The sequence below is a fragment of the Polistes canadensis genome, unplaced genomic scaffold (assembly GCF_001313835.1).
Source record: "Polistes canadensis isolate GaletaPanama2010 unplaced genomic scaffold, ASM131383v1 scaffold_93, whole genome shotgun sequence".
In the NCBI taxonomy this organism is placed as follows: domain Eukaryota; kingdom Metazoa; phylum Arthropoda; class Insecta; order Hymenoptera; family Vespidae; genus Polistes; species Polistes canadensis.
In genome coordinates this window covers 344659-368394 of record NW_014569640.1, presented here as the reverse complement: position 1 = coordinate 368394, position 23736 = coordinate 344659, and the positions used below count along the sequence as shown (strand labels likewise).

Here is a 23736-nt window from a genome sequence, read left to right as displayed (position 1 = left end):
AACAACGACAACGACAACGGGGGGAAAACTGGAGTCCCACAAAAAGCTCCCATTTTACTTTATTTTATTTTATTTCATTTTATTTCATTTTATTTCTTTTTTTTTTCGTCGTATGTGTTTTAGTGGCATCACGTCACTGTGCGTGGAGACTTTTCCCATCTACAAATTTTATCAGCCTGGTTGGGTGGGGGTAAACCCATTGTTACGATATTTTGGTGCCGTTCATTCGTTCGTTCGTTCGTTCGTTCATTTTCAAAGTACTTACTTTCAAACGCACGAGAACCGTCTAATTAATTAATCTTCCTTTTAATTTCACCTGGGCCCCATTATTTCGTCTCTTTCTTCTCTCTTTCGATGATCCTTCTTCTTTCTATCTCTTTTTCTTTCCCTCTCTCTCTCTCTCTCTCTCTCTCTCTCCCCGTTTTGTTTCATTCGGTTCTAGGGGGCTTTAATAAATTAGTTCCATCCTCCCTCTAACTCCCTTCACCCCCTCGATCTCCTCTCTCACTCTTTCTGTCTTTCTTTCTTTCTTTTACACGTACTTTCACTCTTACTTTTTCGTTTACTCTTCATTCGGTCCCACTAGTTTCCTCTTTCATTTCATTCGCGGCTTACAAATCTACGCAAAGATTCTCGTGACACCATGGAAAGAGGGAAAAAAAGAGAGAGAGAGAGAGAGAGAGAGAGAGAGAGAACGGATTACTCTTAGCGCGAGTAGAATCCTGAATACAATGGATGATCCGCTTTTTTTTCCTTTTTTTCTTTTTCCTGTTTTATTTTTTATTATTTCAATTGTTAACTCTACGTCTCTCTTTTTTTCTCTTATTATTTTTGAACAGCTTTTACCGTAATTTCTAATATTGTGATTAAAAAGTTAACGAGAGAATAGACTTAACGCGAATAATAATAATAATAATAATAATATAATCAGGATAACGATGATAATAATAATTAAAAAATTGATGATACGTGCAATAATAATATGGGTATTTCGGTTTTTCAATTAGAACAACAACAAAGAATAAAATTGTAAAATTATTCGCCAATGTTTTTTAAGAAAATAATTGAAATTAAAGGAAAAGAAAGACAGAAAATAAAGAGAGAGAGAGAGAGAGAGAGAGAAGCTAGGAAAATTTCGCGAGATGTGGCTAAGCGAATAAAGCTAGTAAAATGAAATTCCGAATATGAGAAAAAATAGAAGCTTTCGGAATAAAAGGGAAAAGAAAATAGGTAGAGAAAGAATTGTGGGTAGAAATAATGTGTTTTATGTCGAAAATGACCTCTACTTTACTGTTTCCTTCTATCTCCCTTTTTATTCTCTTATCTTTCTCTTTTCTCTTTTTCCTTCTTTTTTCTTTTTTCTTTTCTTTAACTCCTCTTTTTTTTCTCAGGCGTAATGGAACAAGAAGGAAAAAGAAGATAATAAAAAGTAGAAATAGTACTAGAAAAAAAAATAAAAGGAACAAAGATAGAATGAAATGAGAGATAGATAGGTAGATAGGTAGATGGATAGATAGAGAGGGAAAGTGGGGGGTGAGAAGCATAAAAAAAAAAAAGAAGGAAACTTATGATTTCTAGAACATTAGAGATGGCCTTGTTTATGTAGAATGTAGAACAAGATAGATTCATATTTAACTATCTCCCCTATTAATACTATTAATTTTATTCGAAAAATGATTAAACCTAAATAAAAAAAAGGAAAAAAAAACATAATATTACTTTAAATTGAATAACTAAAATATAACAATGTTATATATTTCACACATTTCGAGATACGAATCATCGGTTAGCGTGCAATTAAAAGAAATATACGTACAAGTAAAAATTAGATTTTAATTGCTTATTTTTTTTCAACAACATTTGACTTCTGGCAAATCCTATTTTGCAATTGCATGCAAAAAATACGTAGAAAAAGGCAAGAAATTGTATAAAGTAAAAGGAAAGTTCGTTGTTTTTGAACATATTATCCCAGTGAGATGAAGACAGGGTTTATTGAGAGGACACGCCACTGGAATATTCGCCGTCGTGGTTTTCCTGCGGCTTAAAAGCCAACGACAATAAGCAAATGCTGTAGAAAGATGTAGTCCGAATGCGATTCCGACAGAACGTTAAGCCGCCGGATAAAAGAAATCCCATCGTAGTTTCTTGACAAAGCGAACGCGTTCTAAGAACAAAGAATAAACAGAACGCCCTACGAATGTTGTGTCGTCTCTTTCTTTCTTTTTCTCCTTCTCTCTCTCTCTCTGTCCTCTCTTTCTTTCGTCCCTTCTCTCTGTGATTTGTCGTTCCTATATTTACGTGTGTATATATGTGTGTGTTTGCGTGCGTCGAGTTAGTAACAGAACGTTTCACGATCCTCACATCAGTGTTTCATTTTTACCTCTCTTTATAGAAGAACCCTTTGAGTTTATATTCCAGCTTTCAAAATTTTTCCATCCCACTGTGTGTGAACGGTTTCGAAGAAAAACAAAAAAAAAAAAGGGTGGTATAGGTATATGTATCATATACTTCGAAAAAAAAAAAAAAAAAACTATAATATATAGTCAAAGTAAAACAATTTTTCATTATTAAGTCAAAACCAGGTGTTTTTTTTTCTTTTCTTTTTTTTTTGTTTTTTGTTATAAAATCGAATAAACGAGAACTACAATTTTATTTAGTTCTACGTTTTTCCATTTGATTTATTTAAAAATCGGACTTTACTGTTCGTTCTACCGTAGACTATTCATATTTACGCTAAGATAGATAATCGCTACGCTACGAATTGTATCGAATTATTATGCTCACCGAACTGTATATACATGTATATAGATATATATATATATATGATATAATATAATATAATATAATATAATATAATATAATATAATATATGAAGAGAGAAATTATAAGCTAGTATTCTAGCACGACGCACACGTGTTCGATACTTTAAAGTACCTCGCTCGTTCCCCCTTTCTCTATCTGTTTCAAATTTTCTTCAAACTTATTCAAGGCATAATTATAATCGTTATTTAATCGTTCTAATGCGCGAAATCGCACGACATAATATCGTCCCGTTGTCGCGTTTTAACCCCTTCGTTGCATATTACTACTACTACTACTACTACTACTACTACTGTTCCACCCTCTCTCGTATTACGTAGAAGTTTTCGAGGTCCCGAATCACTGCGAGAAGAGAAGGTAGTCGTTCGGGTCGTGCTCGAAATTCAGAAATACTTGCCTGTTTTGTTTCGCCAGTAACGTTCAAGCCAGCAATGTCTTTACTCGAAAGTTTCAAATTCTCTGTAGCGTTAGGAACATCGTCGTCTTCCACCACCTCCTCCTCCTCCTCCTCCTCCTCCTCGTCGTCGTCGTTGTCGTCGTGTAGTCGTCCTTCTCTTTCTATCTTTTATATCTTTCTCTTACTCTCTCTATCTCTCTCATTCTCTCTCTTAGAAAACGAGTGCGCACTCGTTTCGCACGAGAAAGATGGTTGATGAGTGAGACGAGGGGGTGGAAAGAGTGGGGGGAATAGTAAGAGTAGGAGAGTAGAACGTAGAATGTAGACTCAGATTCAGGTTAATTACTCTAGGCGGACGAATCGTGACTCTGAACATGTGTTTCAAGATACGAGAATGTGCGAGAGCACCCGCGACGACCGTAATCCCTGCATTCTATGCGTTCTCTTTCCCACTCCCCTTCCCTTCCCTAAACCCCCTCCTTTTTTATCTCTTTCTCTCTGCGCAAGAACACTCGCATACTTTCACCCTCGCACCCGCGCACACACGTTTTCGAACGGAAAAGTAAAAGACGGAAACAGGTAGATAGTGGTAGGTAGGGGTAAGGGTATAGGGGGAGGGTGGAATTCTCAAATTCAAATACGACCAATTCTATCCTCCGTTGAATCGTTCCGCGTTCGTTCCTTTTCTCGTCTTCGAAAATTTCTCGACAAAAAGTCTAGGAAAAAAGTAACGATCCACACTTGCGCTAACACCACCCTCTTTCTCTCATTCTCTTTTTCTCTTTATCTACTTACGTTTTAGAGAATCTAGAAAAAAAAGAGGCAAATTCTATGGGGCAAAACTGTTGGGGATTAATCGAATCATTAAAATTAATTCGCATGCAAACTTTAACGACCTAGATATACGAACGGGTTCTATTGGAATATGCAATACGTTGTTCAGGTTTAAATGAATTCGTTAATTATTTTCATCGGGTACAATTTTTCTAAATGCAAACGTGCTTTTCGCATAGGTAAGTCACTTAATTTATGTATATATGTGTGTGCGTGTGTATGTGTAAATTTACGTTTTCCACTCTACGACCAACGTTTCTCTCTCTCTCTCTCTCTCTTACTTAAATTCTCTCCAAATTCTCAGTGACATCCGTAATTCGTTGAAACTATGAAGTGTCGATAGAAGTCCTCTGTTTGAATAGACGTTTATTGCGCACTTGGAATGAGGATATTAGGAAAGCCAAACCAAGGGGAAAACGAACTAATTAGTCAAAGTACACGAGTGCTAATGTACTCGAGTAACGCAAAATGTTCAGAATTCATGAGCCATGATAAGAAAAATAAAAAAAAAAACAAAAAAAAAGATTAAATGACTGTTTAATGAGAATAAGAAATAAATCGTTATCGGTTGATTATTATTACTTATTTACCGTTTTAACATGTTCAACGAACGTATATTAATATATTGTTATAGAATAATTTTTTAATTATAATGTACAATAAATGAGAAAACTCTATAATTATCTCGCAGAAGACTAAAGCGTTTTATAATATACGTGTGAATATATACGAATATGGTAAATATATTTCGTGATACATAAAAATGATATTGTATTATACCCTATATATTTCGAAATTTCGAAAAGATGACTTTGGTCGTTCCGAAGGAAACTGTATGGGAAGAGAAGTTGATGCGAAAGAAATGAAGCAATTAGCCAAAGTACTAGCAAATGAAGCTTAATAAGGGTGCGCTCGTCCTCTCATGGTTAAAATACACTTACTGCTACGCGACCGGCAACTAAAAAAGAAAGACGAAAGGTAAAAGAGCAAATATAACGAGAAGAAGAGGGAGAGAGAAAGAGAGAGAGAGAGAGAGAGAGAATTACGCGGAAGGAAAAATGTAAATTTTTTAAAAACCTTAACGAACATTTTCAAATATTTTTTTTTTGTTTTGTTTTTAAATTTAATATCTTATTACGGTACAGTTGCATATTAAATACTGTGAAAATCTTACGAAATTTTACACAAATTTTCATATCCTTAGATAGACAAATACTAATCTCTAAATATATATATATCAAATAAAATAAAAATAAAAACAATAAGTATAGAAAATCTATACCAAACGATCGTCCCGAAAAGTTACGTTCTTTTTTTTTTTAGCAAATTTTCGGGTAGTATCAATATAAATAACAACAACAAAAAATGTCGTAAATCGAATTTTAGATATATACCTAATAATACTTGCGTCAAAGGTAATATAGTGTTGACCTCGTTATTTGTTAACCTCCGTTAAAATACGACATGGTACGCATTTCTTTTCCGTTTAAAAAGCACAACGTGGGGAAATAAAAATAGATTACTCTTGGTAGATGGGAAATGTTGTTTATTACCAATGTCATAATGATCCCAATTGTTGAACGAACGTAATGTTACACTGTCGTATGAGATTTCCCCAACCTCTATATTATTTGCTTTTCTCTCGTGCACCGTTATTCTCTCTCACTCTCTCTCTCTCTTTCTCTCTTTCTCTCTCTGTTAGTCGAGCCCAAATGGCTAATATAAATCAACGCTTGCAATATCGTCGTCCCTTGCGTCTTAGACATTGCTTTTTGCTAAGAGAAACAGCTAAAATACGAGAATAGGCGTATTGTTTTTCCGCGTGATAAAATATATCCGCGTGGATGATACAGTTTAAATGTTTCCTCCTTTTCTTTTCCTCTCCTCTCTTCTCTTCTCTTCTCCATTTGCTCTTCTCTCCCCCCCCCCCCCCCCCCCCCCCCCCACCCTTCTTTCACCCTTCTCTTCATTCCATCACACAATCATAGGTACTACACAACACCGAACTCGGTTGGACTCTCTTTTAATGTCGGCACCATAATTCCGCACGATTTAACACGAATTATATCGTCGACAATTTTTCTCTTAATCTTTTTCTTCCTATCATTTCACTTATCGCTCTAAAGGTGTGTGTCTCTGTGTGTATACCTATTTTATATATATATATATTATTTTTTATTAAACTCTTTTACGTGGATTATTTTGCGCTAAATTGAAACGGATTATTGTAATTTTGTTCAATATCCAAGCAAGTATATACCCGATTTCTACTTACATTAATATAAAAGAAGGATAATAATAATTTCAAAAGAAATAAATAAATCATTTTTGTAGTAATATATATATATCTACCTATTTAAAAGATAATTGTACAAAAAGCGTAAGCAACAGGCTATAATACGTACATGAATTTACTTCACGTTATTTATATACGTAAATGTATATATATGTGCATGTATATAAATATCAAAGAGATAGATAATTTCGTGTTCTCGAACGCAATAAAGGTAGAAAAATTTGCGAGATATCGTTACGGGACAGCAGGTTCCGTGTCGTTGGATGGAGTAACAAGAAAAAGAAGAAAAAGAAGAAGAAAAAGAAGGGATTGGAGGGGAAGGAAAAAGAAGGTAACGCTTCGAATCGAGCGAAGGCACGTAACTCCTTGAGAATGGAAACATCTTCTATCGAGGGAAGAAAAAGATGGCGATAAAAGAGAAAAAGGAGGGTTTGGGTGGGAAAGAGGGTTGGGAGAAACGGAAAAAGGAGGAAAGGGTGGAGGAAGACACAGAGGAATGCAAATGGTCGTCGTGCAGGGTTCTTCTTCCTCGCTCGATATGCAAAAGAAGAAATATTTGTGTCGTACCAAGAAAAAGAAAGAAAGAGAGAGAGAGAGGGTGAGTGAGTGAAACGCAGTTTCAAAGAGAGAGAGAGAGAGAGAGAGAAAGAGCGTCAAGGAGTGCCATGGTGTGCACACTTTTTTTTACTCTTTTCTACTTCGTGCAATGGAAGAAGACTCTAGTAAAGAGTAGTAGAAGAAGAAGAAGAAGAAGGGAAATAAGGAAAAGGTGAATAAGGAAATAAGGCGGCTGGCTGTTCGTCGTCGATCGTTCGAATTTCTCGTGAAAAAGAAGGAGAAACGCAATCTTGGGATAGCTGGCTAGAGGAGGAGGAGGAGAGGATATGCATAGCTATGTGTCGTCGTCTGTACTCTCGCGAACGTTCAACAGTACTAGCAGCTTTAGTACTACTACTGAACGAAGCAAAAGAAACCTATAGGAACGTGGCATCGTTTTATTTTTACGAAAGACGTACCCCTACTTGCTGCGAATGTCAATTAAATAGGATGCTCGTCCTATATTCTAAACCTATTTTCTATTTTTTTTTTTACCTCGACCTCACCCCCACCCCCACCCCTTTTCTTGTTGTTCTTCCTTCAGCTCTATTCTATTTTCTTTTTTTTGTTCTTGTTTTCACCTTCCTTTTTTTCTTTTGGTCTTTTTCATTCTTGATTTTTTTTTTTTTTTTTTGTTAAATTACAATTGACGACGCCCTAATGAAATTTCGTTCGACTCGCGTTTCATTGGCGATCCGCGTCACGTTTTCCCCGTTGGTAAACGCACCGCGCTTAATCGTGCGTTCCGTTCGGCACGTTTTTCCGTGCCGAACGGAATGTCCTAATTAACATGGCAATTTCGTTCGTCGTTGCGCCATTGGATTTCTACGATAGGAAATGCACGCGAGAAGGGGGGTCGGAAAGAGAAAAGAAGAGAAGAGTCAGAGAAAAGCGGTGGGGGAGGTATATAAGTTCGACGATCTGTCGTCGTTGGGGAATTTTTTCTTTTTAAAGTTAAAAAAAAAAAAAAGAAAGAGAAGAAAGGGTGGGGGAAAGAGAGAGAAAAACTACCGAGCATTATTAGACAATGATTTTCAAGTGGAAGGGAAAAAATAAAAGGAACAAAAAGAATAAGAAGAAGAAGAATAAGAAGAAGAAAAAGGGAGAACGCGATGTAGAGAATAATTTCCTACCCCTTCCTCCCCACTTTCAACTCATCCTCCCTTTTTCCCCATTCCGTGTTCGATTTCGCAATGAGGGATATTTTCACGTTCAAGTTACGTCGTTTTGTATTCCTCCTCCCTATCCAATCTCTCATATATTTCTCTCTTTTTTTTGTTTCTCCGACACACACGACCAGATGCGTAACCAAGATAAAAAAAAAAGTTTTCCTATCGTCCCCCTTAGTCGAATACGCAAAAACAACCGTCTCATTTATTATAATAAAAGCGGAAACTAAACGGCAAGTGCATATTTATGAAAGAAAAGAGTGGGCGGAGAAATTTCGTGTAAAACGAACGAACCGCACGTGTACGGTTTTTCATGCAAGAAAGCTCCGCTTGCACATACGCACGCACGCACTCACTCACTCACTCACTCCACGTACGTTGAAGAATGGAAACGTTTATAACTCGTGCAGGCACAATCCTAGGGAAACGAGAGAGAGAGAGAGAGAGAGAGAGAGAGTGCTGAAGGACGATACGATGGGATAATAGGAGGCGGGTGGAATTCAAAGAGGGAAGTTTGAGGGACTGCAGTTACGACACAATTTTATTGCATTATTATTGTACTCTCACACGAGAACGTTCAGTCTCGGATCGATACTTTATATTATTGTATAAGGCAATCTGTAAATGACGATTCTGATTAATATAAATTGACTCCTTTTTTACAGTCCACAAAACGTTATTGATATTATTCAATATAAATCATGTTTTATATTTGTTTAATATATCAATCGTCTGAAATTTTGAATTCAATCTTATTTAACTTTCCGACAATTATACTGAGAGTTTGATTTATGTTAAATCACTAATTTTTGGCTACCGATCGGTTAAAGTCAAGTAACCTGGGCGCGGTTAGTGACACTTGGTTTCAGATATACGATAAAAAGACAAATACCTCTTTGGTGGTATTGAATAAATATGAGAAAATGTTCGTAGATAAATGTATCGAACCCGTGAACAGTTTACAAATTATTATATTAATACAATTATAAATGCCAATTTTTTTGACCGATTATAATATAATATAAATATTAATAAACTATTGGTATAGAGATTTAATGTTAAAAAATAATGAATATTTTAAAATATAATATAATTCAACGTGTCATCCATATCAATTTTATATTTTGTTTTTTCTTTTTTCAGTTGGGCTTCTTCACTTATTACACCGTGGCAAAGGGCGAGGTTAATCCCTCGGGTCCAGTACCGATCGACAGTGTCTTCATCTACAGGCCGGACAAACGCCTCGAGCTTTGGAGGTTCGCCTTCTATATGTTCCTTCATGCTGGGTAAGTCTTTTAAAACCTATTTCGAATCGACCCACCCTCCTTCATCTTCCTCTTTCAACCCCAAAAGCCCTATAACCTAACGAAAAACCAACTCGATCGTTCGCAAAAACATTAAGAGAAAAAGAGAGAGAGAGAGAAAGAGAGAGAGGGAGAGAATTTAAAATGGAGGATAGCATTACAAGAGCTACGTTCAACGAGAGAGATTTTCGTTCATGAAAACGCCTTTTAAAGGGCTCTCTTATAGATCGAGTAATTTATTTAACATCGATACGATTCATGGACAATCGAGATTGGCCAACTCGTAAAAGTTTCACTTTGAATATATTTCTTTTCTCTATTTCTATTTCCTCGTTTAAAATTTAATCGACATTGTTTCCATGATGATATCAATTAGAATATAAATAAATGTGAGAATATTTGTTATATATATATATATATATTTAATTATCGTTGTTTTCCATTAATTTCGTTTCTTTAAGGAATTCTTTCTATTTCAAGGATAATCGTTCTCATTAATCATAGAATATGCGATACTCGTGTCATTTCCAGCCAACTTTTATTCATTTCTACCCCGTTATTGTTCTCTCTTCTTCTCTTGTGTTGACGGTAACGAAACCTGGAGTGTTGCAGAATCGATTGAATTTTTTTCTCCCTGAACAAGAAGGAGGAGGATTGACATTACATAAGTGTGTACCACCACATTGGCACGCGCGAGCAGCACCTTCCTTTGACAATAGAAAATGCCCGGTCTTTTCCCCCCCCATTTTCCTTCCCTAGTTTCTTTTTGTCTCTTTCTTTCATTCTCTTTCTCACTGTGCGCGGTGTGTACCTATTTTCTCGCGAAGCGTTTTTTTCCACTGTTCCTTCCTTCCTTCCTTCGCATTACGAATTTTTCTCTACTCGCTCGCACGACTTGCCATGCTACAATTCGCGGATGGGTGGGTGTTGGTTTTTCCTCTTTTGTATCTCCCCTTCGTTCTCATTCTTTCTTTTTTCCCTTCTTTTCCGTATTCGTTTTCGTTTTAGTTTTCGTTTTCTCTTGCATACTCGCATACGCGAAGAGAGCGCGAAAACCGGTACAAAAGTTTTCAGCACGAAGCTCTCTAAATTATTCATGGAAACGCCAGATAAGGCGACCGTTTTCCCTACGTGCGTATGGAACCAGAGCGATAAGAGTGACCCAGCATTTTCCACGCCGTACGAGCACAACCTTTCTGCTTTTCTCTCTTTTAGCAGTTTCATGACTTCCTCTCTCTCTCTCTCTCTCTCTTTCTCTTTCTCTCTCTCTCTTTTTCTTTCTCTTTATTTGTCCCTTTTGATATAAAATCATTATATATATAAACCATTGCTATTGTATATTAACGTCTCACTCGAGGCATGCCAAGATCGCAAACACGATCACAAGTATATTTACACACACACATACATACATAAGTACATAGATACATATATATATATATGTGTGTGTGTACTGAAAGATATATCGATAAACGAAATCCGATATTCCGTGTAAAATAATGATAAGTTGGATTGATATTGATTAAAGAAATAACCAAAATAAGAAAAATTAAATAATAAATCAATAGACGGGAATAATTGAAAGGAAACGTTGAAAATAACACAGAGAGAGAGACGACGAGAGAAATTATTCGTGTGTTTTAATTATTTTCCTTTTGTTCTCAATTTAATTAATTAATAATATAATAAGAATAATTATGAAAAACAGTTGTAGCATATCGACGATAATAAAATTGACCGATGGTGCTAGGTAAGAAAAGGTACGAGAAAGAAGAAAGTATTAGTAATAGTAGTAGTAGTAATAGTAGTAATAGTAAGTACATATAGTGGATTAGGGGTACAAAGAGAGACAGAGACTGTGAGAAAGACGGAAGTAAAGGAAAAATCGAGACAATCGCGGTAATTGCAGGAAGCCAACGTGGCACATAGAATGAATCCAGATCGGACAATGGTATCGCCGAGTTCACGCTACGAGAGAGGAATGCCGAAAAAAAGGACGCGTATTCCCCATTTTCTCTTTTTCATCACCATGTGTGTGTGTGTGTGTGTGTCTATGTCCCTTTTCGTCGTCCACTATTGATTTGAGATCTCAAAGGGAACCCTTTTTTTTGTTATTCTCTTTTGTAATATCATCGAGGCCTCAGGAATTTCTAGGCTTTCGAAAATTCCAGAATTCATTTCTTTCATTTATAAATTTCTTTTTTTTCTTTTATACCTTTATTTCTTTCATTCTTTACACATATTCTTTATACTATATTATACTATATTATATATGTATATATTTGGATATTCCACGAGATATATTATAATGATATAGTTCTTTACTTTGATCAAGAAGAAAATGATGATGATGATGATGATGATGATGATGAAAATGAAGAAAGGGAAGCCACGACATTGTATTTAATTAACGTGTTAATTTTCTGCTAACGTAGCATAACCGGTTACCATTAATAGAAGCTAACGTAGACACAAGCTTAACTTTTCCGAGTAGCTTCCAACCCCAACGATATATATATATATATAACTTCCTTCTCTACCTTTAATCACCATATCAAGAGTTTTTAATTAGATGCATATTCGTATCAACTTGAACTTCCGATACCGCGCCGTCCCGTAGGTCGAGTCAAAGAAATAAGATAGAGAAGCTCAACGGAGTGAGTGAGAAAGACAGAGGACAAAAGATAAGAGAGAAAGAAAAAAAGAAAGAGAGAGAGAGAGAGAGAAAGAAGATACGCTTACAGATATTTTGAAAGCACACTTTGCTAATGTTGAAAAGTTTGTCCAAAGACTTCCACGACCTCCTCCTTCTCCTCATTCTTCTCCTCATCCTTCTCCTCTTCTAGGAGCTCGACTTTAATGTTTGTCGTAAATTTTGTGGAAGATATAACCACTTCTTCTTCTTCTTCTTCTACTTCTTCTTATTCTTCCTCTTCTTCCTTCTTTTTGGTGGTCACGTGATACGCATCTATACGAAACCCGAAGGCTATTAGAACGAGATTGTTCTTCCATTCTCTGACAACCCTGCTAGATATCTTTAAACTTTGTCATTGTTCTTAGAAAAATCCTATATCCCCGTTGTAGTAGAAATAAAAATATCCGTACAACATATCTATACGAAGAAACAAATATAAATAAAAATAAACGAACAAAAACAGAAAAGAAAACAAAAGTCTCCCTCCTTCTTCTCCTCCTCCCCCCCCCAAAAAAATGTATAAATAGATAAGAAGAGAGTTTATTATAAAATTATTCGCATTATGTCTGATTTCTTTCTTTTTTTTTTTCTTTTTTTCTTTTTTCATCCCGTTCTGATACAAGTCTCGAGCAGCAGCATTATGCATGCACTCCGCAAAGATTCCGTTCACCAACATCGTCGTCGTCGTCCTCCTCGTTGTCTACGTTCCTGTTCCTCCTCCTCCTCCTCCTCCTTTTCCTCCTCGTCACTATTATACGAAAGTCTCTAATGTCGCATAAATGGAGCCAAGAGGGGCCAACGGGGGGAAGGGGTGAGGTTTACCTTTAATATCGTCTAGTCCACGTTTACCGCTTATACCTACATATATATATATATATATATATATATATAACCGAGTCCCAACCACCATGATGATCACCGTCACAACTCTAACACTAACACAACTAATACTACAAATGGTGGTAAGGTAGCTACTAAGAGGACGATGGAGGATGACGTAGCGAGTCTCGTCGACGTAAATCGGACGAAAACTTTCTTCGTCTATACTACTAAAGACCGAGCGCGTACAAATTATAGCAAGGGTTAGGGTGGGATGGGGTAAGATAGGGTAGGATGGTTGAGTAAGAATATAGTAGAAGCTTGGCTCGAAGTAACAACTCGAGGGGTGGTGGTGGTGGTGAACGCGCGTTACTTGTAGTCGAATAAGGGCTGCTTGGTTGCTCCTTCTCGCACTTGAGTACCAAGAAAAGGGGATATAACCAAGAAAGAGGGGGATTGTTGAGAGAAAACGGGGAAGGAAGGGAGGGAGGTACAGGGCGGTGCTTGGATTTACTCGGCGTGCTTTACAATTAGCCGTCAGGTTGTGGCGAACTTACCGTACTTTCTATCGGTTACGACGCGGTTTCAAGAATTAATCCCTTTTCAACTTGAATTCCTTTCCGCGAGTGTTATGTCTTATTCGATCTAAATTTCCTGTCCCCCACCCTCCCTCACCCCCTTATCCTCTTTCTTCTTTTTTTTCTATTTCATTTTTCTTTTAATATATTTTCTTCTCGTATATATATATATATATATATATATATATATATATATATATGGCTTTCTTAGTTACTTCTTACTTCTTAGAACTTTTTTTCCTTAACTTTGTTTAAACTTTCTCATATCACACACGGAGAAAAAAAAGAAAACACATTTCTTTTAGCTCGTATATCTCAACAATGATTTTCTGCGAAACATAAGATGGATCGCTTGTTTTTTTTATTTCAATCCTTTTGAAACTCGTGATTTATTTCTTTTTTAAATTCTTCTTACGCGTTTTCCAATTACGACGAGTAATTTGTTCGTATTAATCGTCGGGTAAACAAAAAATATATCAGATATTTTTATTCGTATTTATTATTATCATTATTATTATTATTATTTTCTTTATTCGATTCGAAAAACAAAAGAACAATTTTCTATAAAATAATAAATATAAATAATACGATTTTTGGAAAAGAGAACAATTTCCGTTGGAAAAAGTAAGATTTATCTATGAGAACGCAAAAATCGCGTCTTTGATATTAGAATAAAATATTAAATAAAAAATTGATCGATTCAAGATAGAATGAAAAAGAAACATATATCTCGTATGCTTTAATAAAGGGTTCTCTTTTTTCTTTTTTTTTTTTTTTCTAATTTTCGTTAATAGAAGAAAAGCTATCGTATTCCTCTTCGTATACTACAGATCGATTCGAAAATAACGTCAATATTGAAATCTCGAACAGTTGTACGTTGAATGGCAAGTTTTCGATACCTTAATTAATTATCAGAGAACGATTGAACTCGCCTAGATGACTTGATTCCTCAGACCGGGGATACGAACTTTCGACAAAGCTTTGTTTATCTACGATATTCGATCCGATTGAATTTCTAAAAATCTCTCTTTCCATTTCTCTCTCTCTCTCTCTCTCTCTTTCTGTTTTATTCAGTTACGTAATAAATCCAAACTTTTATTATTGTATCACGTGAAAACGTATGAAAGGAGAGAGAGAGAGAGAGAGAGATAGAAATGTAATATAACTCCGTACGATCTATACTTCAAATTCGAATAGATTCATTTTCTAATTACTTTAAATGTCAGGATTAGGTTGATGATTTCAATGTCGAGAATAATTCGAGAAAATTCACGAATGGGAATTTGACGAACACAAACGCGTTCGAGTCACGCGAAGATTCACGATCAACTACATCGATTACGTTTTAATTGGACGCTAATTAATAGTTCGAACGGTTGCATTCTTATCCGTATACGAGATTATCTTTTATTATCCTTTTTGATTCTTAAAAAAATTGATCGGCGTTATCGATAATGAAAAAAAAAATACATGATGATTTATCTTCTTTTTTTTTTCTTTTGTTTCTTTTTCTTTTTCGTATAATTTCACGAAAGAAATCACATTCTCATTTACTTTCTATCATATATCTCTACTATATAATATACATATACATTTATATTATACAATGGAGAAGGGGGAATGACCGAAAAAAGGGGTGGAATCGGTAAAATCTCTGGTCGACCCTTCTTCTTCTTCTTCTTCTTCTTGCCATGCTCCATTTCGACGATTGCGTACTTACTACAAATCGATACCGATATATCTTAGACGTCTTCGAACTGGTAGAATTATTTCATGGAAAGTAGACAGTCCCCTTTTGTATAACCCCCCTCCTCCTCCTCCTCCTCCCTTCCCTTTCGACCATGCCATTCTTCTTTTTCTTTCTCCCTTAATCTACGCAATTTCTTTTCGCAGTAGCTTCTTATTTACATTAATTGTTGATCGATCGTATTAAAATTTAAATGTTATAACATTTTCTTATAGTTCAAAGTGTAACTCTGCATGAATAAACAATTACATTCTCGTGCTAAGTGAAATAAATGATAATACCTCGTTTGGTCGATAAATATATATATATATTATGTATGTATGTATGTATGTGTATAACGTTGTTGGTACGCGAGTATTATTTCTAAGCAAATGAGAGACTGAAAAACAAAGACAAAGACGAATATATATATACATGTCATCTATAATTTGCGAATAGTTCGTAAATGAGACTAACGAAAGCTACTTCTCTACTCGTTATATGAATATGTATACGAAATCTATAAAAGGAGAGACACTTTTTCAACAACCATATAAATCTCTCTTTTTTTTTTTTTATTTAATTTTGTCGAACTAACAAATTGTTTTGAATTTGTGAGAAGAGATGCGCTTAGAGAAATTAATCGACCGTAATTACAAAATATATGAAAATCAAAACTCTGTTTTTTTTTTTTTTTCCTAATGACGATTGATTACAGCAATATCGATAAAAAAAAAAAAAAAAAAAAAATTGTCGGAAATAAATTTTTTACCACGAATAAACGATTTTTATTTCTTTCCTCTCTATTAAAAGGTAAAATTACTAGTGCGTAATCTATGACGATATCATCGAAATATGTATAATAATATAGATGTGTTAATGTTCGTTCGTTCGGATACGCTCATTGAACGCGTTCGAGCGGACGTTGAGTTTCATATGATTACCGATTTATTTGGGCGATAATGGATGGACGATGTATTGCGACCATTTTCACGGCTAGCACGCGACGACGCTCGAACGATTTAAACGTTAGCTTTTTTGTTTTGTAACCGAATGAGCGAGCGGAGCCCACCACCTCTCGCTCCATTTCAACGATTGCGTACAGTAAACCACTTTCGTTTACGAATCGATTTGGAATTTCGAATATTTCTATATTTATCTCTCTCTCTCTCTCTCTCTTTATTCTATCGTTTCTTTGCTTTTTTTTTTTTTTTTTAATAAAATATATTATTAACCTCCTATTTTTTTGTTCTCCTATAATTTTTATCCGAATTTGTGTTCTTTTTCTTTTTTTTCCAAATATGAATTTATTGATATTATCAATTAAACGTACGAGTTGTATTTTGTTAAAGTTAAAAATCGTATTTCATTAATTCATATTATTCATATATAACGATTATTTTTTTTTATTTAACATCATATAGTAATATTATTGTATTATATACACATACGTGGTTTCAGTTGTCGATGAAGATTCTCTCTCTGTCTCTCTTTCTCTCCCAAGAAAGATGATAAGTTCGATTCAATTGGTAAACGATGATAGGACCTTAAGAGTGATTGCTTTCTCGTTGACCGCATTTTACAAATAACAACGACAATACACTTTAAACTCATAACCAATGCAAATTGCTTATTTCCCAGAACCTCGTACCAACGAATTGATTTTGAAAGAAACAGAGAGGGATGGGGAGAGGGACAAGAAGAAGAAAGGGAAAAGGAGAGAAGGTAAAGAATAGGTGGGGAGAGGGGGATTTTTATTTTCAGTTGGGTCCTATCAATAAAACTTTATTTTCATTTTTCTACGGAGGTGAAAAATTTAAAAAAAAAAAAAAAAAAAAAAAAAAATGGAAAATAAAATAAAACAAATAATGACGAGAGAGAAAAAGGTAGGAAAACTTTTAACAAATTTCCCATCGAAAATCAATCATACGATTGAATGTAAAAAAAATGGTAGGAATATAACCCCGTGGTTACTGAAAGTAATTACACGTTTAAATTAGTTCAAACAAAGGGGGTGTACCAGGGCAAGAATATTTCTTTTTCAAAAAAACAAAAAAAAAGAACAAAATCACCAACTTTCGTCGACACTTAATTACCTTTCTTTCTTCCTTTTCTTTTTTTGTGTGTTTTTTCTTTTTTCTATTCTTTTTTTCTTTGCTGTACTTTCACATATCTACATATTCCTCTTGTATAAACGTATTACCATATTTCCAATATCCATTAAATACAAAACGATTCTAAAGTAGTAAAATCAATAACTAACTCTAATAATTCATAGAATAATCACGTTTAATACAATTACGAATGAATGACTAAACGATGTGTATATTAATTGACGCTGATATAAACTAAACTAAATTTGTCTCGCGAAAATTATTTAAAATAATATTTTATCAAAATTTAATCGGAAATAATCGAAATTTATTATCGTTAAACTATATTATAAATATATATATATATATAATCTCTGACAAGAGAGAGAGAGAGAGAGAGAGAGAGAGAGAGAGAATTTCATTTTAAGCGTTCGATACTAAGTCGAGAATATGCATAGTAGATCTTTGTGATTTTCCACGCTCCCGGGTGTACAACATGGCGGATAAGTAGCTACGACCTTCTCTACTTACGTATCCAAGTTATTCTCTCTCTCTCTCTCTCTCACTCTCTCACACTTTCTCATACTCACTCTCCGAGACTCTCCTGGGTAAAGAAACTTTCTCTACCCTCACTCGCGAGATAAGATGCATAATTGCTCGGATTTTCCTCTGACGCGTTTCCAAGCAAGCCACTATCCTCTTTTCGTTCCTTTTTACTTCCCATCCGATAGACACGGTTGGTCGGTTAAATCTCAGACTAGAAAGAACGATGATGCCCTTTTCTTCTTTCGCCCTTTTTGACTTTTCCTTACTCTAAACTTTTGTTTTCTATCTTCACGATTCTGCTACATTTCATATATTTTATATTTCTCTCTCTCTCTCTCTCTCTCTCTCTCTCTTTCTATTTCTCTTTTATCATTTTTATCTTACCGCGTGTTTCCACTTAAGTTAACGTTAAATCGAAATTTCAGTTTTTTATCGAATAATTTCAAACGATTTTAACGTTTTTTCAAAATGAAAATATTTGATTTTATATATTTTATTTGATAAATCAATTTTTATTTCCCAACGAAATTTATTTATTAATATACTTGAAATATAACACATGAATTTTGAGTTAGTATTTGGTTGGTTAACAAATTTGGAGTCTAACGTAGTAACAATGTTCCATCGATCAAACATACTTTTCAACCTATTCTCTTCTACAGAACATCTCAAAAATCTTTATTGTGAATAATAAAATAGATAAGAAGAAAAAAAAATATATATATATATATCACGTATATTGTTTTACAAATAAAATAGAAATATTTTGTCCATTATACCAAGAGAGAACAAATTTTGAATCTTTTAACTCCATAAAGCGACTTCAGGGACACACACATTATATGTATAGAAATATTATATTATACTTTAAAGTAATTCTTTATCTTATTATTATAACTAATCCTTAAAGTACCATCATGTTTCACGAATAAATGTTCAAGTATTCTCATTTAAATGAGCTCCCATCCCTTTTATAGACACACACGCACGAGAACACATACTTGTTACATATATACGCGTATGTGGGATACGTTTTAAAGGGGGGTAATAAAGGAGAATGATGAACGTTAAGAAGAAGGGTATCTCTCTCTCGTCGTAGACTATTTGAAAAAAATTGAAGATCTCCGGTTTTGGAGTACGAAAAAAGAAGAAGAAAAAGAAAGAAAAGAGAGAGAGAGAGAGAGAGAAAAAAAAAAAAGAAAAAGAAGTATATTACATCTCGTTTATCGCCGTTGTCTCGTTTCGCAAAAGCGTCGGCTTTTAATTCTTTCATCCACCTTAATCCTTCTTCCGTGTCAAGCGGTAACTCTTTTAATCTTCCCCCGTGGGCTAATGTACGACCCCTTGACATCTTTTTGCTAAATGTTTCTAGCTTTGTTTTCATTTTTCTCATTCTAACATTGGAGGAAAAACACCGCAAAGTCGCCCACTTCATCCGTCCACCCTTCTTCTTCTCCTTCTTCCTCTTATTCTTTTTATTCTTTTTCTTTCTCTCTCATATTTTTCCAAGTACTTATTTTTCAGCTTACTCATTTCCGTGTCATAATATTATTCCTAATAATGTTTACACTCTTTCGCTACTTTTTTATTTTAATATCTCATCAATCTATTAATTAATTTAATCGTTTCAAAATCCATTTCGAGAAACGCCCTGCTGTTTTTTAATATTACTTAAATCATTCTTGGCATAATCATTTTAACATTTTGCTTTATACGTGTCTCCCATAATCCTATTATCTTTACAAAGATACAAATATTATAATAATAATAATAATAATAATAAAAGGCAAACGATAAAAAGAAGAAAAAGGACACTTTTTAACACGTTTATCATATTTTTCCTTTCTTTTTAGGTGGCTTCACCTGTTGTTTAATCTGGGAGTGCAGGTGGTCGTGGGACTTCCACTCGAGATGGTGCACGGAAGTTTGAGGATTGCCGCTGTTTATATGGCTGGAGTCCTGGCCGGTAAGTTAATCATTATGATTATATATCGTGACAATAATTATATTCGCTATATTAACTTTATATAATATATATTCTCTTACTCTCTCTCTCTCTCTCTCTCTCTATCTTTGTCTAATTTTTTTTTTATTAATCTCTTTCACTTCCCCTCTCTCTCTCTCTCTCTCTCTCTTTCTCTTTATTTCGATAACGAAAGAACATATATTCATACCATACCGTGGCATATTAATTTCGAAATAACACCGCGTTAATTAGAAGGCCTTGTAATTGGAGAACAACATTTGTTCCTAGCATGAGTATAGTGTGTTGATTTAAGTTTGCATTATTTGTAATTATATTAATTATGGAATAGCATCGTGTGCATTTCCCGAAAGAACAGGTCTCGTTCTCTCTCTCTCTCTCCCTCCCTCACCCTTTCTTTCTTTTATGTACACATAGGAGTACATTTAGGTAAACGCACTATTGTGTTCACAGCGACACAACCATTTCATACTCCTCTACTTCGTGCCCCGACTCTGTTTCGGGATTTCCAGTAGAGGTGGTGATGATAATGGTGGTGGTGGTGGTGGTGATGGTGGTACAGGTACACCTCCTCTACCTCTCTTTCTCATCCTGTTCCTTCCATCTTTCTCTCACTCTCTTTCTCTACACGAAGAGACAGTAACGTGGTGGTCCTGTGCTTCTCTCTCTCTCTCTCTCTCTCTCTCGTCGTCTATATGTATATATTCGTGTACACCTAATTGCCATTTGCATAAATTCGATTAGACGCAGATCCCTGGTTATTAGCAGTCATGAAAGTAAAACGTTGCAAAATAGGGCACATGAATAATAAACCTGACCGGGAGATTCGAGAATAGACATTGGACGTATCCCTGGGATATAGGGGAGGAATTTTCAAGGGGTGGAGAAACGCAAACGGGTAAAACTTAAGGAACGGAACGATCGGCTTATCGCCTGCCTGCCTGCCTGCCTCCTCTTCTCTTCCCTCATCCTCCCTCTCTTTTCCTTCTCCTCGTTTTAGATAATGCCGAAGTCTGTTATTAGAGAAATTGTGTAGCGATTTACCCGATACCACGATCGATATCTACTACGATTTTTTTTTTTTTGTTGTTGTTATAATCTTTAATAATCCAACATTGAAAATGTTATTTCTTTTTGTTTTTCTTCTTTTTGTTTTTCTTCTTTTCTTCCTTCTAAATTCATCCCTCATAATGGGGAAAATAAATTTCAATTTAAATGTAGAGAAAAAAAAGAAACTAAGAAGAAAAAAAAAAAAAAAAAAAAAAAAAAAATAAAAAGAAAAGAGAAAGAAATCCATGAAACAAATATTTCAACACACAACTTAACAAAATAATAAGAATTTTTTCTACCGTAACTAAACTCATATATTATTTTTTCCATACTTTTTAACTCTTATCTCTCTTCTTATCTTTTATAATAATAATTATATTATATAACGCTATCTTTCTTTATTTCTTTCTTTCCTTCCTTCCTTCCTTCCTTCCTTCCTTCCTTCCTTCCTTCCTTCCTTCCTTCCTTCCTTCTCTCTTTCATTATTTCCTTCATTTATTTTTATTTAATCAATTTTCTTTATTAATTATAATTAATTCGCAGGTACGTGTGCACACACAGAAACAAACACACGTACGCATGCACGCACGCGATCTTTGTAATTTACGAAACGCGAGTTTCATAAGCATAGTAAATATTGTCTTTGGTCTCTGTTTCTCTTCCCCTTCCCCTCCCAACCCTTCTTTCCTTTCTCTCTCTCCCTCTCTCTCTCTCTAGAAAGGGCGACAGCTTGTCTGGGGCCACCGCGACAAGATTACTTCGTATGCATCGCGGTCGCGACGATGTAATGCGATTGCTGTGACGCAAGTGCAACGACATCTACCCTCCACAAGCCTTCTCTATATCTCTTCCACAATGTTTCCCTCAACCCTCGTCCGCCATTTCACCCCCTATCCTATCCTTAGTATATACCACACGTTTCAACTCATCTCCACACCATTTTGAATTTCTTCTTTCTATGGGTTACTACTTTCCCCTTATCATCATCTCTTTCTTCCTCCTACTACTTTCTCTTTTTTTTTGACTCAACACCCCTCTTAAAAATTTCTTATCCAAGATTTATTGGCATGTAACGTATATTCGTTCCCTTCTTTTCATTCGAAGAAAAAGGAAAATAGAAAACAAAAAAAAAGGAACGGGACGAACGAGAATGTATTTTAAAATAGAGAATTATTTTATTCTTTCGTTTTTTTTTTTATTATCCTTAATAAATGTCATCTTCTCTCTCTCTCTCTTCTATTTTTTTATTTTTTTATTTTTTTATTTTATTTGCTATTAAAAAGTTCAACAGAATACCCGAAGTCTACGAATTATTCAACAAAATAACGATGATTTTATTTTATTTGCATTTTACTGATAAAATTACCCATCATCTAAACATTATTTATATTTAGTCCCTTAAGTTTGAATACTTTACGATCCTCCTTGATTACCTTCATTAACATCATTAAATAAAACGAGCTACTCGTAAAGATACTTCCATGATCTTCCTTTAACAATCCATCCCCACTTTCTAGTAAATTAATGATTAGAAAAAAATGCGACATATATTTCGCAAATTTATTTAAATCGAAGTAAACGTGTATTTATCGATCGACGTGCATACAAATATATACATTTATCTCTCCTCTATTATATATACATATATAATCATAATAGGAATACGTTTCATTCTACATTGGAGAGATATCATAACAATTATAATCCATAAAATAACGACGATTATTCCATAACAACATGATTTTGCAAAATCAACAATACGTTTATTAACCGGATTCGATAGGACCATAAAACAACCAACATCGAAAATACAGAGAACGGATCATTGAGAAGGGCTTTGTTATTTTTTTTTTTTTTTTATTATTAAGCGGATGTTGAAAAGAGTGATACAGAGGGAAGAGATAAAGAACGCACAATTCGCATTCGATGAGTCGCGTGTTCGTCGGAGATATTCGCGTATGAACTACTGTACAGTAGTCAAACTCGTTATCTGTCCTACTACTGCTGCTGCTGGGTTTGTGCATAGGCTAGTCATTTCTACTTCGATAATTCGACTGCACCAATGGTCGTTTTCTCTATCTATCTCTCTCTCTCTCTTTCTCTTTCTCTTTCTCTTTCAAATGTGAAACGTTTACGAACAACGTGAAAGGGATTGGTAACGCTATTCGGTACGAAATGAACGACTGAAATATAAATGGTCATCGCTCGAAAGTATTAATTGCACTTTGATAACGAAACGCGAATACGTTCGAAACACCATTCCTACAACTTTTATGTAATTGTACTTTCGATCTACGGATCGTTTGAGAGAATACGATAGATAGTAGGTATGGTAATATGTATATTTATAGCTGGTATTACCTATCCAATAGGATTTGTCAAAAGTTCAAGTCTAAAATATCCAAAGCCTTTCTATTCGTTTTCAACTTCATTCGAGTGAACTATTTTTTTGGTTTGGGGTTTTTTCTTTTTTCTTTTACTTTGTTTCTTTTTTTATACCCCGTTGACGTAGTTTGAATTTTAATTGATCGTAAATGCATAAAACTTTGATTGACTGAATGGTTGGTGGAGATACGTGGGTACTTTAAGGTATCACGTCGCAGCGTAATAGGTTGATAATGGTGTTGGAAAAAGAATGTAGAACGATCGTGAAAATAAAGCCGTATTTTTGTGTGGGCGGTAAACAAAAATTACAAATAAAAATTCAAATTAAAAAAAAAAAAAAAAAAAAAAAAAAAAAAAATCTTCGGTGGTTACATGATAACGGTTGAGAACACCGTTGTTCCTCGGTCAGACATAACAGCGATAGATACATAGGATATATGTAC

At 34.7% G+C, this 23736-nt stretch overlaps 1 protein-coding gene across 2 annotated transcripts in view; it reads left to right on the top strand.

The window, feature by feature from the left end:
• Window positions 1-23736, top strand: part of LOC106787135 (protein rhomboid) — a 124237-nt gene that overhangs the window by 83005 nt on the left and 17496 nt on the right. For both annotated transcript variants that reach the window (XM_014749251.1, XM_014749250.1), the window contains exons 3-4: window positions 9257-9399; window positions 19728-19840. In XM_014749251.1, the coding sequence (XP_014604737.1) occupies window positions 9257-9399; window positions 19728-19840 (256 nt within the window). The remainder of the gene's footprint in view (window positions 1-9256; window positions 9400-19727; window positions 19841-23736) is intronic.